Consider the following 16,623-nt stretch of genomic DNA (forward strand, 5'->3'; position numbering starts at 1 on the left):
TAGGCTTGTAGAAGAAACTGATTGTGAAAGTTTTTTTTTTTTTTTTTGCTGTTTCAAGGCAAAACCTACATTTAAGAGTTTTTAAGACCTTTTTAAGATACTTTAATATCACATTTTCCCCCATTACTTCCCATCAGTAAATAACAATTCCTGGAGATATATATATATATATATATATATATATATATATATATATATATATATATATATATATATATATATATATATATATATATATATATAATTAATTAATTCAATAATGCCAACTGGACTAAGTGTCATAAATGAAGAAGTAACTTTTGTTAATAATGCTTCTGATGTATTTTCGATCCCTCAGGGGGATTAAACCTGATCCACAGCCAGCAGCAGTAACAGCATTAGGGAGTGTGATGCTATGCCAGTTTGTACTAACAGACAAGAGCGTGTTGATATACAAATAGTTGTGGGAATGATAAGAAATAAAGAGAATGTTCCAGTCGGGGGAGATACCAACCCTTTAGAGGTTTCATCCAGGTTATGACCCCATATGACTAATCCTGACCCTTCAGCCGAGGTGAGGAGAAGTGGGTGTGATGAGATGGTTTGGGCCAGAACTGCAGTTATGGGTGTATAATTAAACTAAACAAAGTGGTGGACAGTAACTAAGTACATTTTCCCATTTACTATACTGAAGAACAATTTTAAAATACTTTACTTAAGTAGAAATTGTTTTACTTTTTACTCCACTATTTGACAGCTTTAGTTTGCAGATTAAGATTTTACATTCAAACTATTTCATAATTTTATAGTATATAATGCACTGCTAAACCAGTTTAATCCAAGGCCAGTTTAAAACCTTAAAAGATTTAACACTGCACATCCACCAGCTACAACATTAAAATGTTTCATTGCATCAATAGTTATAAACATAATACAATAATTACATAACACTTTCTAAGAAGCCATTCTGCTATGAGTGCTTTCACTTTTGATATTTTAAGTAGCCTACACTAAATAAGTAAAGGAACAGGATTGCTTCTTCCACAGCTGACAAAACATCGCAGGAAATCACTGTGACAATCTGTGTTTACAGTTAAGCCCAAGGCATAGCGCAACGTAGTGGCCAAACGTATTCTTTCTACATTCACCTGGAGCATTTGTTAACCATTAGCTTTACAGGGCTACCATATAGCCTAATTTTCTGGGGATCCTGAAAAAGTTCATCGTCTTCACAGCCTTTAGATTACTACTGTAAACGGTCAAAGATATTGGTCTACATCCTCGAGGAAACAATCCCATTTGATTAGAGATTCACATTTGTTTTATAATAGAGGACTCAGGCCGCTTTCCCCCTCCTTTGACATCAAGCTTCCACCGGCATCCGGTGCGGGATGGGAAGGGTTGGGGGAGGGATGTCTGGGTGAGGAATAAAGCCACAGGCATCTGTTAGTGTGAAGATACATTGATATTAACGAGACATTTAGAATTTATTTTTATATTATATTTTTTTTTTATTTATATGGTGATGTTTTCCAGTTTTTTTGCGTGCGTAAAAATGTCCAGATCGACTGTCTTTTGAAAAACAATAAAAAACGAAGAATATAGCTACACCAAGGTAAACCGGCAAATATTTTACTATCTATAAGAGTTTTTAATATGTACCATAGGGTGTATAGCCTAGATACATCGCAATGTATATCTAGATGATGAAATCAGGAGGAAGCTATTTTCTGAAAATGGCAGAGATGGATTTAAAAACAGCAACATCAACGATGGAAGCATTGGTTCGTATCAGTGTAAGTACTATATGTCTGTGTTTGTGTTGTCACTAGATGTATTTTCAAATTAGGGTCATTCAAAAAATCTTATTCGAATAGCCTACAGCCATTATTTTTAAGTGGACAACCGAATGAACGGCTTGGGATCGTCTCCACGTTTCCCGTTCTGGACCATTTATGGCCCTTCATATGTTTTTTCTGCACCCACATTAAAAGCTGTTGATATAAAGGGAAATAAATAGCAAAAATATCCTCAGCTATCCTCAATCCTTGCTGTAGAAAACCCTTCCTTATGTTGTCTTGATGCACGTAACCCACGTAGCCTAAATGGAGGTCCTAAAATGCCTCGGTACACCAGACTCGAGCTAAATTCCTCGTCAGGAATAGAAGAAAATCTGCTATTTCTTTGATTATACATTAGGGTATTTCAACCATTATCAAATGAAAAAACAGTGTGGGTGCAGACTGAAATCACACGTTTCTTTTTTGGGGGGTTCACGGGATGGTCGTTTCCATGGAGACGGGATGCAGGACCTTCGGCTGCTGCTGAGGCAAGGGAGAAGAGTGTGTGTGGGTACTGCTTGTAGAATCGGTCGTTATGGGGTTAAAATACGTTAGTCATTTGCAGAGACGGTTACAATATACCCTGGTGCACTGACGTTTGGAGGTCTCGACTCGTGCACAGGTTACAGCACATCAAACAGTTCAGGAAATACCGTGCATCATCTTTTGGTGCTGTGAAACAGCCACCATAGTCCTCGTCTCCAGACCCTATCTTACCGACGCGGAGGGGCTCATTGCTCGCTATGTAATGCCTCAAACCCCTCCCCTCTTTTCAAGAGACAGCGCTCTCTTGATGCTGGAAATATACACGTAGTCTACTGCCATGGCGCCTAGATTCCAGGTGAAGGTAAGGATGCGCTGTCGCATCGCCTGTTTTACGCCTTCACCACGCCGGGCTCAGCATTAGCATTGCGCACGATCCATTTGAGATGGATACAACAGGCCTACAGGCTGTCGAGGTGTAGCTTTTACAGCCTGCTGGAATTACAATTGCCTGCAATTGCGACAGGCCAAATTGCTAGTGGAGGAGAGAAAGGCAGGCCGGAGTTGACATTGGAGATTGACACAGAGAGACGGACTGAGGGAGAAAGTAGGTTATTTTGATTAATCCAATTAATCCAATATAACAGTATGGGTCTAGTAGTTTTTTTTCCCAGGCTGCAGCCTGATACTGTCTCATTTAGCAAACGTGTCTGTAGGCTAGCTGTGTTATTTTATTTGACTATGTAAACTGTGAAGATATTGCTTTCATCAATCAACTTGTATGTGTGAATTTCACCCAGCTGTATAACATCATGTGAGTTCTTAGCCTGCCTAAAATCATGTGGACATGCAGGGATTTACTGAGCTCCTTTTACCTAATGATGCTGCATCCACACCCCCAGAATCAGTGATTTTAACAGTGGTTCCTGGTGTGATGTGATGAGCTGTCCCGATGCTGCATCTCATGTCATCACAGTGACAAAATCCCCAAACCCCTATGCAGCACAGTCAGTCAGTTTGTCTTGTCCTGGTTTTGAAGTTAACTCACAGTGTCAGTGATGTAGATGCACTGCCGCTGCGCTGGCCCTGCAACAGTTTGGGCCTTAGGTTGAGGTTATTTGTCAAGGGCATGCATGAAGCAAAAGAAAGCAGGCCATCCTTTAGCAAAATGACAGAAAGTGAAGTATACTCCACCTTCTGTGCTGCACTAACAAATGCTGACTGAACACAAAACTGAGTAATTATCACACATACTAGTGTAGGAAAATGGATAAAGGAACAAGTCCCTTCGACCGTCTCATTATGTATAAGGCAGACTGACTGTAGCTGTGAAGGCAGTGCAGGTTTCTGCAACAGCCAGTGTGTCCTTTTCTGTCAAATCCATGTCCTTGAGCAAGACTATGACATGCTAACTGCTCCAGAGGTGCAGCTTTTCACACCCCCCACTATCCCCAGCTCTGACCACTGTGGTTACAGAAAAGCTGCTGGTTCAGCAGAGAGGAATACTTGTGTAGCACTCCTCTAAATTCAAAGAAACAAATACAATAATCTGTATTATGTGGTGAAACTGATTAAATGACCTGAAACGTAAAATGTATTCCCGCTGAACACTTACACTTTATGTTACATGTGTAATGCACTGTGTATTATGTCCTGTTCCTCATTGTACCATCAGTATGTATTCCTAAAGTGCTCAGTAAAAATATGCCATAAATATGAAAAAATGCTGGACCATCTCATGTGATACAAAAGGATGTGACTTCTGTCTGAAGAGCTCATGTTCATATAGGGCCTGCGAAATTAAGGGATGCACTCTGTGCAGTTGTTGAATAATTAATGACGGTCTTTATCCATATTTAACAAGAATGATGCCCTATGTCACATGTCTGGGCTTTTCACATTGCCATCTCTCTCTCTCTCTCTCTCTCTCTCTCTCTCTCTCTCTCTCTCTCTCTCTTTATCTCATGATGCAGAACCTCCTCCTTGGTACCAACCTAAATGTGTGCATAGCACTGGGTATTGGAAACAGTCAAGTACAGAAAACTTTGGGTGCCTGGACAGATGCATTATCCTAATTATATAAATATTCTTGTATCTTTTAGTTTCTGATTCAAATCAAAATGTTGCAAATTTTAGGCAATTACATTCTTATACACCTTCTTAGACAACATTTGAAAGTGTTTGCTTCTTTTGTTAAATATAAAGGGTTTTGTAAAAAAAAAAATAAAACATGTATATTTCTTATAGTAAGGCATTGAAAAAGTAGTGTTTTGGTATCAGAAAATAAAAATAATCAGCACTAGTATTGAAAAAAATTCTTTAATCCCCTTAAAGGTTTAAATTGCGACATTTGTTCCTCTCTGTGTGCATAACTACTCACTTCTTTGCCCCTGACAGTCTAACATGAAGAGCCTGGAGCATGAGCTGCATTGCACTGTGTGTAAGGACATTGTTAAACAGCCTGTCGTCCTGCCATGCCAGCACAGCGTCTGCCTCATGTGTGCCTCGGAGGTCTTAGTGGCAAACGGCTACCCGCCTCCAGATCTTCCCCCAGAGCCAAACTCCCCAGCTTCCACACCCAACACCCGCTCACCCCGTCAGGCCCGAAGGACACCTAAAGCTGAGCAGCGACCTATTGACCGCGTGCTGCGGGCAGGTTTGGAATACTTCTTAATTTGCTATCAATTTAATCTGTTGAGGGGGATAGCTATATCTTATGTAGATACAAAATATATATTTTTTATGTGAGTGCATTGGATTGCATTTTGACATGCAAACCATGGGATTACACCTAAGCCTTCCCTTGATTTCACTGTCAGACCAAAATCAATATGCAATATTTATGTTGGGAAAATAGATCCTCTCATGTCGTTTTCTGTCTCCCTCTGCTTATAACTGGCTTTTCTTCTTGGTTTGAGGTCCCCACCCGCCTTCACCATCCATGCCCCGGTCTCCAGGATATGGGACGTATCCAGGGCGACGCCGTAAGGAGGGCCCACCTGTGGTGATGATGTTCCCCTGTATCCCCTGCGGCCGAGATGTGGAGCTGGGAGAGAGGGGCCTTGCAGACTGCCTGCGCAACCTCACCTTGGAGCGTATAGTCGAGAGGTAGGAACCGCACACACTCATGCACTTACACACACACACACACACACACACACACACACACACACACACAGTGATCTTGTCCTTCAGTGCTTTTGATGTCTGGGGCCAAATGTCCACGAATAGTAGACATGGGCATGAAAAACTGAGACGTTGGGAACGTGTCCAATTCGGATTGGTTAATTATTCAGCAGGAGCTGAGCTGTTGAAGAATCCTGCAGAGCATGCACTGCAACATACTGTAGCTACCAAGGCTAACTGTGTGCTTCAATAGTCAACTAGCTTTGTGTTCACTTCATCACCTATTCAATACTGTTTGTCTTACTCTCTCACTGTGGACCTTTTGCCCTCTCATTTTATACGTTTTTACAACCTTTCATTTGTCTTTGATATGAATTTTGCTCATGTCTATAATTGTTTTATGCGTTTGACTTTAACTTTTATTTGATATTTCTTTGTTGGCAGATCACTCTTTATACAAAGTTATTTAATCACAATGGAACAAACCATAAAACTAAAGGCTAAAACAATACTTGTATTCTTCCTACCCTTGCTGCTCTCCCTCCACACCATCACCAGGTACAGACACACAGTGAGTCTGGGCAGTGTGGCTGTGATGTGTCAGTTTTGTAAGCCTCCTCAAGCTCTGGAGGCCACCAAGGGCTGCGCTGACTGCAGGACCAATTTCTGTAATGAGTGTTTCAAGCTGTATCACCCGTGGGGGACGCCACGGGCACAACATGAACATATCCAGCCTACGCTCAACTTCAGACCAAAGGTAAGACATTGTTAGAAAGTGCTTTTCGAGCTCTGGTAATATGACACATATGTTATTTTGGGACTTGAACACAAAAGTCAGATTTTATTATCTGATCATGCAACCACATAGATGAAACAACGAACAGGAACAAAAATATGTGTGTATACATTTATATTCAATTACAATAAATTGCTTTATACCTATGTTATTCGGGCCCCTCTGACTGCTGATTAAGACTTAAACAGAAGACTGGCCATGTGGCACTGTGATGTTTCATAAATATACATAAACATCCTCATAATTATCTACTCTGTCTCCCTTGAGGTAAAATGTGTTTCAGATAAAGAAATTTAGATTTAATTTGGCTCTTGTCCTCAGGTTCTGACCTGTCCGGAGCATGACCAGGAGAAACTACAGTTCTATTGTAGGTCCTGTCAGCGGCTGCTTTGTCCTCTCTGCAAACTGCGACGCATACACACCGGTCACAAAATCCTGCCAGTGGCCCACGCATACCAAGCCCTGAAGGTACGACTCTGAGTCTGGACTGGGTTTCTCTAAATGTATTGCAAAATGAAAGGTTTAAAGAATGGTATAGTTCTGAAAAAATACTTTAATAACATATAAATAAACATGTAAGATTGAACATATTTTTCATATGAATGCTAATCCTATTCTCAAACTTGCTTTTTACATACATTTTAAGGGAAAACATTTGCTTTATGTTTATCATTAAACGCTTTCTGTGTTTACATTATTTAAAATGATACTTTTATGTTAGTAAAGGATGATCTCTCAATTTTGGAATTATGTTTACTCAACAGTATGCATGCTTGATATTTGCTTCTCTAACATTTAAAGTTGTATTACTTTCATTACTACATCATTGATCAACTGATGCAGTTGCAATATTTCAAAAATGTTAAAAAGCAGCTTTCAACGTATCAGAACCAAGCAACGTACAGTAGTATAGAGCAGTATGGGCTGCTGCAGAGTTAATGTACGGCTGTGTATAACAATTAAGCTGTCTGGTGTGTATTTGTTGTCTGTATGTTGGGTTTTTGCTGTTTATTTGACAGGAGAAGATTACGAAGGAGATGAACCACATTTTGTCCAACCAGGACACAGTTCTGGGCCAGATTACCCAGCTGGAGAGTTCCATCACTCAGACTGAGGTAATTAATACTGCAACACTTGGGCTGACTGACAAAATGTTGCTGAACATGGAATTAACCCCAGTCAGCAGCTAAACACCATAAAACTGTCAAGGTTCCTGTCGGTAGATTCTTATTACCAGCTTCTTTGACGGACTTCTAACTCGTGTTTGCTCACACTTTCCTTTGGGACCTCACTCCCAATTGTTAAACTGGTAACACATTATTTAAAACATCCCCATATTATATCCCCATTGGTTATAACACACCATAATGTAGTTGTAATCATATATACAGATTTGTTTAAGTCTTTATTATTGTATCTATCAACAAGTAGGCTATAAGTGCTCCTGTGAAGCATCCATAACTAGTGAATAAACAGGAAATTAATGATTCATAACAGTTTTTACATATGCACAACTATTTATAGGTGTGTTTAATACTGTTTATTAATGTTTAAGAGTGAAGAAGTATTTATAAATAAATACATACTGTATAAATGCATATGCTTAATAAATATGAAATAAATACTTATTAATATGAAATATACAGACATACTGTTGGTTATGTAATTATTATATGTTATATTGTTATTCATTATCTCTTTATACACCAGTAATTGATGCTTCACAGGAGGAGGGAGTTATAGCGTAGTTGTTGAACAATACATTAATAAAGACACTGTCAAAACTACATTATAGTGTGTTGTAAATAATGTATTCATTGCGAATATACTAATAATGATGTTTATACTGTAAATAGGTGCAGCCATGCAAAACCTAGTTGTGTTTTGTATCACAGATTATTGCGTAGTTATAAATGTGTTGATTGATTGATCACATTATTTAAGATTTAGTCCATGCAGATAAATAAATAAAAACCAGCTGGTACATTGTTATGTATCCTAATGTTATAGTGCACAGCAGTAATCTGTCCATTATAACATACTAGTTTGGAATATCAGAATCAGAATCAGAATATGCCACATGCAAAGGCACACACAGGCTCGTTTTTATTATTTTAATTTGTTTTTGTGTACTTTGATAATGTTGTGTTAAACTGTTTCTGAAAAAGGCTTTCTGTATCGACCTAACTTAAAGGCTAGAATCAGCTGGGTGTTTTCAAATGTTTGAACTGGTCCGACTGCGTTATTCATCACCAGGTAAACGGTGTGTCAGCCAGAGAGCAGCTGGCTCAGAGCATCAGGGATCTGACGGCTGCTCTGGCCGAGCGCCACGCTTCGCTCACCCAGGCTCTGGAAGAGGCACGGAAGAAGCGAGGCGAGGCGTTGGCTGCTCAAGTGGCGGAGAGACGGGGCTTGATGGAACACGCAGGGCTCATGGCGTTTACGCAAGAGCTGTTGAAAGAAACAGACCAGCCCTGCTTTGTGCAGGCTGCTCGCCAGACTCATAACAGGTTTTCCATTTGTTTATCTTTGGCATCGCTCTCTGTCTCGATTAAACAGATCTCAGATCAGTTCTGTCTTTCTTTATTAGTTCCTTTAGTTTCTTTTCCCATTAGAACAGGTTTTACACATCTAGTTTGTGATCAGTTAGCTGTTGTTCTGTTTGCATTCATATCAAGAGTGATGACTTGATAAGCCCTAGGCAAGTGGATGTGTGTGAAAGAAGATGTGACTATTGCCCCCCCTCCCAATAAATAACAGAAATAGTCTTTTCTTATTCAACAAATAGTAGTCAACAAAGCCGATAAAAAGCCAAAGCAGCAATGAACTGATCCTACTAACAAGTATTGCCTGCATAGCCAACACATTATATATATATATATATATATATATATATATATATATATATATATATATAATCTTATTTGTCTCTCCACTTTTTACCAGAAAACTACAAAAAGTCTAAATCAATGGGCCACACTGTCACACTGGGTGACATGTTCCTTCATTACAATTAACTGCAGTTTGTTTAGAGTCAATCCCACATACTGTACATTGTCCTGCTCTCATAAATACTCAATAGTGCACCAAATGTGTATTAATCCGCAGCTAAGTTTGCTAAAAACTACAGTGCCCAGCTCTTTGAGAGAATTACTTTACTATTTTACAAATAAAACAATATATGTGTAAACTGTCTTTAATAGAATTGAGTGTGCTTGGGATTGAGTGACACAGACATGGTATGGAAGTCTGAAAGTATTGAGAGATGCATTGCTGGTTTTTGTCATTTCATGGGATTTGTTGGCATAAGAAAAACATAGAATGACGCTAGCCTTATTTTTGAAAGATTATCATACACTCCTCCCTCCTCATCAGTCTGTCTCACCCTCCCACCCATCTTGATGGAGGTATCATGTAAACACTGTTCCTCCTTTATTTCTCTAAACTTTCCCTGTTTTTTTCTTTTTGCTGCACCAGGTTCAGCAAAGCAATTGAGAATCTTCAGCATTTCACTCTGGCTGCTGATCCATCCTTCAGACACTTCCAGCTGGATGTCTCCAAAGAACTCAAACTCCTGACAGAGTTGAACTTCATCCAGGGTGAGAAGGGGAGTGATGGGAGAAAGGGGGAGGAAGGGATAGGGTGGGGTTGGAGATAGTGGAAGGGAACACGATAAGGAAGGAAGGAAGGAAGAAAGGAGGAGAAGAAGAAGAAAGTTCATTTTGATAACTTTCTTTTCTCCCTCATACTGCCTAATGAACCAGAGATGCCATGAAAAATAGTAAGTGAATGTTAGAAGAAGTGAAGGTGGTAGTAAAACTACTACATTAAAACCATTTTTGTCACAGCTCCACTGGCTCCAGTGATTGATACCCAGCGTACCCTGGCCTATGACCAGCTCTTCCTATGCTGGCGACTGCCCCAAGACTCTGCACCCGCCTGGCACTTCTCCGTCGAGTATCGCCGTCGGGGTGTGGTACCGGGAGGAGCGGGTCGAGGCGGGATCAGAGGAGGACTGTCGGCCGCCCGCTGGGGCTGGCAGCGATTGGATGAAGTGAGTGGGACCAGCGCTGTGATTGACAGGTTGGAGATGGACAGCGTGTATGTGCTACGGGTTAGAGGCTGCAACAAGGCGGGCTACGGGGAGTACAGCGAGGAGGTGTACCTGCACACCCCACCAGCACCAGGTGAGAGTGCACACAGAACTTTTGGGTCGTCCTCATTAACAGGTAAACAGAGAGATTTTGATTTTGCCACAGGGAAACTGCACCCAAACAACAGAGGTGTATAAAAGGGTCCAACTCTGCTGTAGTTTGGTAATACTGTGGAATTTGAGGGCGATATAACAAAGTTAGGGAGCAGATCTTTAAAAAAAAAAAAGTGATCAACTAAGATTGTAGAGTTCCTGAGGTTTACGAGGCCGGTGATCACAAAAATGCACAATCATTGCACCCCAACAGAAATCCCCTCATCAAAACATTCTCAATCTGGAGGCAAACCATGGTGGATGAGGTAACTCATAATAAGTAATTGTCAGTCACAGTCCAACAGTTAACATCACAGTACAATTGGACATCTGAGGAATCAAATAATTTTTGTCTGCATGGGTTGAAACAGTTGACAATCCCAGAGCGTGCCTCTCCTGTCCACATTATATGGCTAAATGCATTTAAAACAGACTGTCGATGACTGTAAAAAGGTTGTCAAAGTTGGTCTGTAAAATGCAATGGATGAATACAATAATCACTTTTACAGTTTGAATTCTTCCAAATAGGTTTGGCAAACCTGTGGGTATTATTTAAAACATGTATGCTTGTTTCTCGCCTCCTTCTTTCTTTTTAGCATTGTCAGTGCATTCCCAGATCTCAGCAATTCAATTTGTGATTACAATCTTATTTCTACTAAGAGGAAAGATGGCCAAAACTGTGAAAATAAGACCTAGCAGTAAACTGGGATTATACTTTAGCTTGCTCTGTGCTGAAGAAGAGGAAGTCAGAAGGATCACTGCCCACCTGCATAAAGTGTACCGAATGTGTCTCTTTTATGCATTTATTTTATCTTATCTTTCACCCAACTATGCAAGTCTGCCTTAATGACTTAACGCCATTTAAACCAGTGACAAGTGTATGACAACTACAAAAAAAAAATCTCATTATATCTACACAGCAAGCTGTAGTCGCTGTCACCCAGGAGCCATTCATCTCTTCACACCTACTATTATTTAAAAAAGCATATGGGATGGTTACCATGATGAGCAGTTAATAATGCATTCTCTTTCTTATCTGCCCATTCCCATCTTCTCCAATTTTTCTCCACCACTTTTATCACATCCTCACTTTCTTACTTCATCTTTCTCTCATGTATTATTTCCATTTCACAGCTTTGTACTTGTCATCTCCTTCTGCGCTCCTTCCATGCTGCCAACCTACATGCCTCCTACGAAACGTAAGAAGTGCATTCATATCTCTTGACCACCCCTCTGTACCCCCATACTCATCTCCTCTTTCTCTTTGTGGTCATCCCATGCATCCTCTGTTCTTCCACCCCCATCTAGACATCCACTCTCCCCTCTGCCTCCCACTCTACCTCCTAAAACGAGATCTGTCCGAGCGCTGATGAGGTTTGCAGTTTGTTAAGGCGTCAGGCTTAACAACATGGATCGGATTCAGATCCAGGGCTTTTAAATGGTCGAGTTGAGTTGAGTGAATTCCTTGTGTCCCTGTAGGCAGTTTTTCCTTTTTGCTATCGTGTATGTTCCCTCTGTAAATTGTGGAAAAATCTGCACTCCCCACAGCCAGAGCTTTTTTGTGATACCTGTTGTATTGTACTCCCTGAGTCATCAATTTATAGATGAGTGTCCTTTTCTATTCCAGTGCTGCTGGGAGGAGGTGCATGCCTGCTCTCTGTTCCTCTCCCCCTAGTTTCTCCTCTCAACTGCTTCGTATTCTCCTCATTTCTCTTCTCCTTGCTGCTTTCTGACTGTAAATGTTTACCACTAGCCCTCTGTCGCCTCCCAAACTTCTCCTGCTGCTACTAAAACCCCTGTATGTAATTTCTGAATGCAGCTGTCTCTTTGTCCTCCCTCTCCCTTCATGTCTACTTCTTCTCCCCTCTCTATTTTCCTCTCCCTTTCCTTTTCTCTGCTGTGTCCTCTCTCCCCGTCTCCTCTCAGTGCTCAACTTCTACCTGGACTCTCGCTGGGGTCTCCATGCCGACCGACTAGTAGTCAGTAAAGAGCAGCGCTGTGCTCGCAGCGTCCCTGGTCTCTCCCTGCTGCAGGCCGCTGACCACGCTCTCACTTCCTGTCACTTGACCTCAGACCTATTGGTGGGGGATGTGGCTATTACACAGGGACGGCACTACTGGGCATGCTCAGTGGAGCCTGGCTCTTACCTTGTGAAGGTAAGAAAATGCTAGTTGTACATTCTACATATTTTATGTACTGAATACTACATACTATTAGTGCATACTGCCCAGTATGTGGAATGCAGTATGTGGAAGGTAATGATCGATATTTGCAGTATTTACTGCTTGTGTCCTGTAAATATGCATTGAATATATATTATATATATTTATTATAATTATCTACGTATAATAAGAAAATAGAGAACTAGACCAATCGGTCAGGTGAAAGTTGCTACAAGATAAATGTTTAGTTAATTACAAATTGATTGCTTTTTTTCTTTTTGGAACAGGTGGGAGTTGGTCTGGAATCCAAACTGCAGGAGTGGTTTCACCTCCCACAAGACATGGCCAGTCCCCGGTAAGTAGCTCGTAGTAGTAGTAAAGATACTTTACTCCAGTATTTCTATTTCTGCATACATTTCAGGGGGAAATATTCTTTTTTCTTTGTACTCTTCTACATTTGTTTGATAGCTCTACAAGCTTGGACAAGGTTCAAAAACAGGCAGGTAACAAGTCAAGTGACTGGGACTGTAGGAAAATGGATTATTGCAGGGCTACTCTGGATCAACAGAAGTTCATTTCTAGGATAAAGCCTGACATCTGGTGTGTGAGCCACGCCGGCGATACACTGTAAGAGCAAATTACGTTTGACCATGTATCCAACTAATTTAAAAAGTTCACCCAAGTCTTGTTTTGTGTGAACATTTAACTTAATTTAATATTGTATGTGGCGTTTTCTTTTTCGGGGTGCAAATGTTCCACCAAAACAAATTCCTTCCCGAGACCATTTTGCAGAGCCAGGGTAGCTGTGTCCAGAACTTAGTGTTGCCTAAGATGATGGTGATTGGTTTAAAGAAATGCCCACCCACAGTGTTTTTTTCTCCCATCCCAGAATGTGTGGTGTAGCCAGACCTTACTCCACAGGGCTGTGGCGATAGGTCTGGCAATGTGAGACTATTGCAGGGCAGGAGGGAGAGGCTGGATGAGGGAGTGAGGTGAATAGGACAGACAAAAAGTCAGAGGGCATCTGGTGGACTGGAAAAGAATGGCAATGAATGGGTATGAGGAAGTGGGAATATTGTCACAACCCCTCAGATTTATATTGTGGCCCTTTGGAAGGGAGACCAGGTTATGATCATCCATAATAATTGTTTTTTTTAAGAAGAAAAAGAAGAAACTGTATTATTCGTCACATACAATTGTACAGTACAATGTAGTGAAATACAATCTGCATTCAACCAATCCTAAGCTTACATCATCATTTATTCAAACTGTGCTCTCTCTCCAGCTACGACCCAGACAGCGGCCATGACAGCGGAGCAGAGGATGCTCTGGACTCTGCTCCACCATTCTGCTTCCTCACTATGGGGATGGGTAAGATCTACCTCCCCCAGCACAACCATCACCACAGTAGCCATGGGAACGGTATCCGAGACCCCATCACCAACGGCCCCTCCTCACCCACAGGCCACACCTACCCGCTGCCGCCCCGACTCGGAGTGTGCCTTGACTTTGAGAAAGGTCGCGTCACTTTCTATGATGCCCACTCTCTGCGGCCTTTATGGGAAGGTCATGTGGATTGCTCCGGCCCCGTGTGCCCGGCGTTCTGTTTCATTGGTGGCGGGGCTCTGCAGCTGCAGGAGCTGGTAGCCAATCGCAATGCAGATCAGACTCCGGTCAGAAGGGTAACCATCCAACCCCGTGTCTCTAATTGAAATAACAACTGACGGCTAATCTGAGCTCATATGGTAATTTGGAATGTAATTGGTAATTGTGAAGTATTTACTCAGCTAGAGCGAAAAGTTAGACATCTCAGCGATTTTGTTTTGTATTTAATTTTCTTTGTACAAGAAAATGTTTCTATAGCAACGGATATGCAATGTAATTAAGTTTCTTACATTTTTGTTACGTGCAGTTTTGCAAGAGTTAAAGCTTAAGTAGTGTTTGGTATATCCAGCACTTAATAAGTAATTATATATTTAATGCTTGCACTTGTAGCCAGGCTATATTGCATTTATTAAGCTAATGTAGATACAGCAGCACACAATGTCGTCCTTCCTGTAGAAGCTTTTACTCAGCTATTCCATGTCCTTAATGTTAAAAGCTTAGCAACTCTTATATTTTAGAGATATGAACACTATGAGAGCAAAAAAAGGCCTCAATTATTTTATTGCATCTATAACTTAACTTGTGTTTAACCAGACAGATTTCTTTACTGTTGGTGAAGACTTTCCAGTCGTTCGCCCATTACGATCCCAACCAAAGTTATTGTTTTTCTGGGATGTAAATGTGGTAAATTAGAGATAGAGTGGAACAATGAGGCAGTACTGTAATTAGAAGCTCCAATTATACCTCTGCTGCACAGCTAATCACTAGTTTCCGCGGTTCTGTTTGTGCATTGCTGTGAGTCTGATGTGTGTGTGTGTGTGTATGCATGTATAGTATGTGTGTGTTTGCTTCTCTTTGCGCATGGGTGTGTGTGTGGTTTGACTGATAACAGCATTGATTCATTAGCTGACCGTAAAAAAAATGTTTTGTTTCACAAACAATACTTTTGATTTTTTTTAAACCTTGCTTGATTGTAAATTAATGAGCAGTGCTTCTTATGAAACAATTAGCAGATTAAATCCATGTAAACTTCACCTGCTGGCAGAATATTTGCAAAAGAAAATGGATTAAAGAAATAAACACTAAATAAATGCAAATTGTTTAAATTACTAAATCACCTTTGGGTTCTTTTTGTTGTTGTTACTGTTGAATTCGAATTCTGCTCCATCCAGTTTTAAAACCATTCAAACCGTTAAAAACCATTCAATTATGCTTCTCTGAGAGGATGAATCTTTACTGTTGTTTCACCACTAGAGTGCAGCAAGACATAGAACACCAGAGTTAGCCCCAACCTCATTTTAACACACCGCAGAGATTCTAATGGTCAGAATATTTTCAGTTGAAAAGATGAATAATTGGACCCATTTTCCATACAAATAGCTAATTAGATATTGGCAAACAGAGGTATTGAAATGTGCTGTTAAAAATTGGAAACTGGAAAAATTGGCATCGTTTTCCAAAAATCCTCCTAAAACCTACAGATTTACTTTTATGAATCTCTTACTTTTATGGAAGTATACTACCTGCCTTTTTGTTTTTATGTTTCCAATTACCAGTTTCTGGCTTTGCTTACAGTGAAGTTTTTTTTTTTTATTCTTTTGAAAGGTATGCTGTATGATATATAAGGTGCTATGAGACAATAATATTCAGAAAAGGGGAAGAATTTAAAATCATTTAAAAAAAACTATAACCACATGCATTACCACACTTTGATTAATTGTTACTGATAGCCATGATAATAAATTACTCGTATAGCAGCACACAAACCTTTGCACATGTTGGTTGATCTGACAACCATCAAGTAAAACTAGACTAAATTCATGCCAAGTTTTAAACTCTACAGAACAGCATTTCCTGCCAAATGGTCTCTTTTATGTATGCATGGGTTTATGTGTATGAATTACCATGAATCAAACTTTATTGTTTACACAAATGTAATAAAAAAGTTCACATAATAACATAAAATACAGTACTTGCCCTTTAGTCCTACATGGCCTCTGACGTACCAAATATAACTTATATATAAGTTTAGTTTTAAGTGCAAAGGCTGCCACTTATTGGCTAATGACAATTTGAAATTGAAATCAGACTTGTGCCTGACTAAGAGATTCTTGCTCAATGAAACACATTGGCTAAGAATAATGAATAGTGATGACCATCTGCTTATGATAGAGACATTAACACCTCACATGTGTAGGTACTTAGCATTCCTTATGTAAATGTAATGTAAATCGCTGGCATTTACCTTTTATGAGCTTCAATATGAAAATCCACATGTGTGTTTAATTGGACCAACATTCAAGGGGAAACTGTAGGGGGATTTGGGTTTGCCTCGACCACAAAGGGAAAATAAAAATGTAGAAAAAAAAGAGAATAGAGAAAAAG

The 16,623-nt window shown here is 40.1% G+C and overlaps 1 protein-coding gene across 11 annotated transcripts; it reads left to right on the forward strand.

Moving 5' to 3' along the window:
- The first annotated feature begins 1,405 nt into the window (after positions 1-1,405).
- Positions 1,406-15,347, forward strand: trim46b (tripartite motif containing 46b). Of its 11 annotated transcripts, none has more exons than XR_004895415.1 (12): positions 1,406-1,775; positions 4,701-4,959; positions 5,222-5,411; positions 5,988-6,186; positions 6,547-6,693; positions 7,245-7,340; positions 8,482-8,735; positions 9,703-9,824; positions 10,074-10,412; positions 11,606-11,670; positions 12,398-12,627; positions 12,921-12,988. XR_004895415.1 is itself a non-coding variant. In XM_031296042.2 (12 exons), the coding sequence occupies exons 1-12, from the start codon at positions 1,683-1,685 to the stop codon at positions 14,343-14,345; spliced, it is 2,424 nt and encodes an 807-aa protein (XP_031151902.1). In that variant the 5' UTR covers positions 1,406-1,682. The 11 variants fall into 11 exon arrangements, 9 of the variants coding, with proteins under 9 accessions (XP_031151902.1, XP_035849147.1, XP_031151908.1 ...); XM_031296042.2 differs by lacking the exon at positions 11,606-11,670 and adding an exon at positions 13,919-14,345; XM_035993254.1 differs by lacking the exon at positions 12,921-12,988 and adding an exon at positions 11,780-11,845 and having other exon boundaries at positions 12,398-12,438.
- Positions 15,348-16,623: the final 1,276 nt, after the last annotated feature.

The sequence above is a fragment of the Sander lucioperca genome, chromosome 16 (genome assembly GCF_008315115.2).
Source record: "Sander lucioperca isolate FBNREF2018 chromosome 16, SLUC_FBN_1.2, whole genome shotgun sequence".
NCBI lineage: Eukaryota > Metazoa > Chordata > Actinopteri > Perciformes > Percidae > Sander > Sander lucioperca.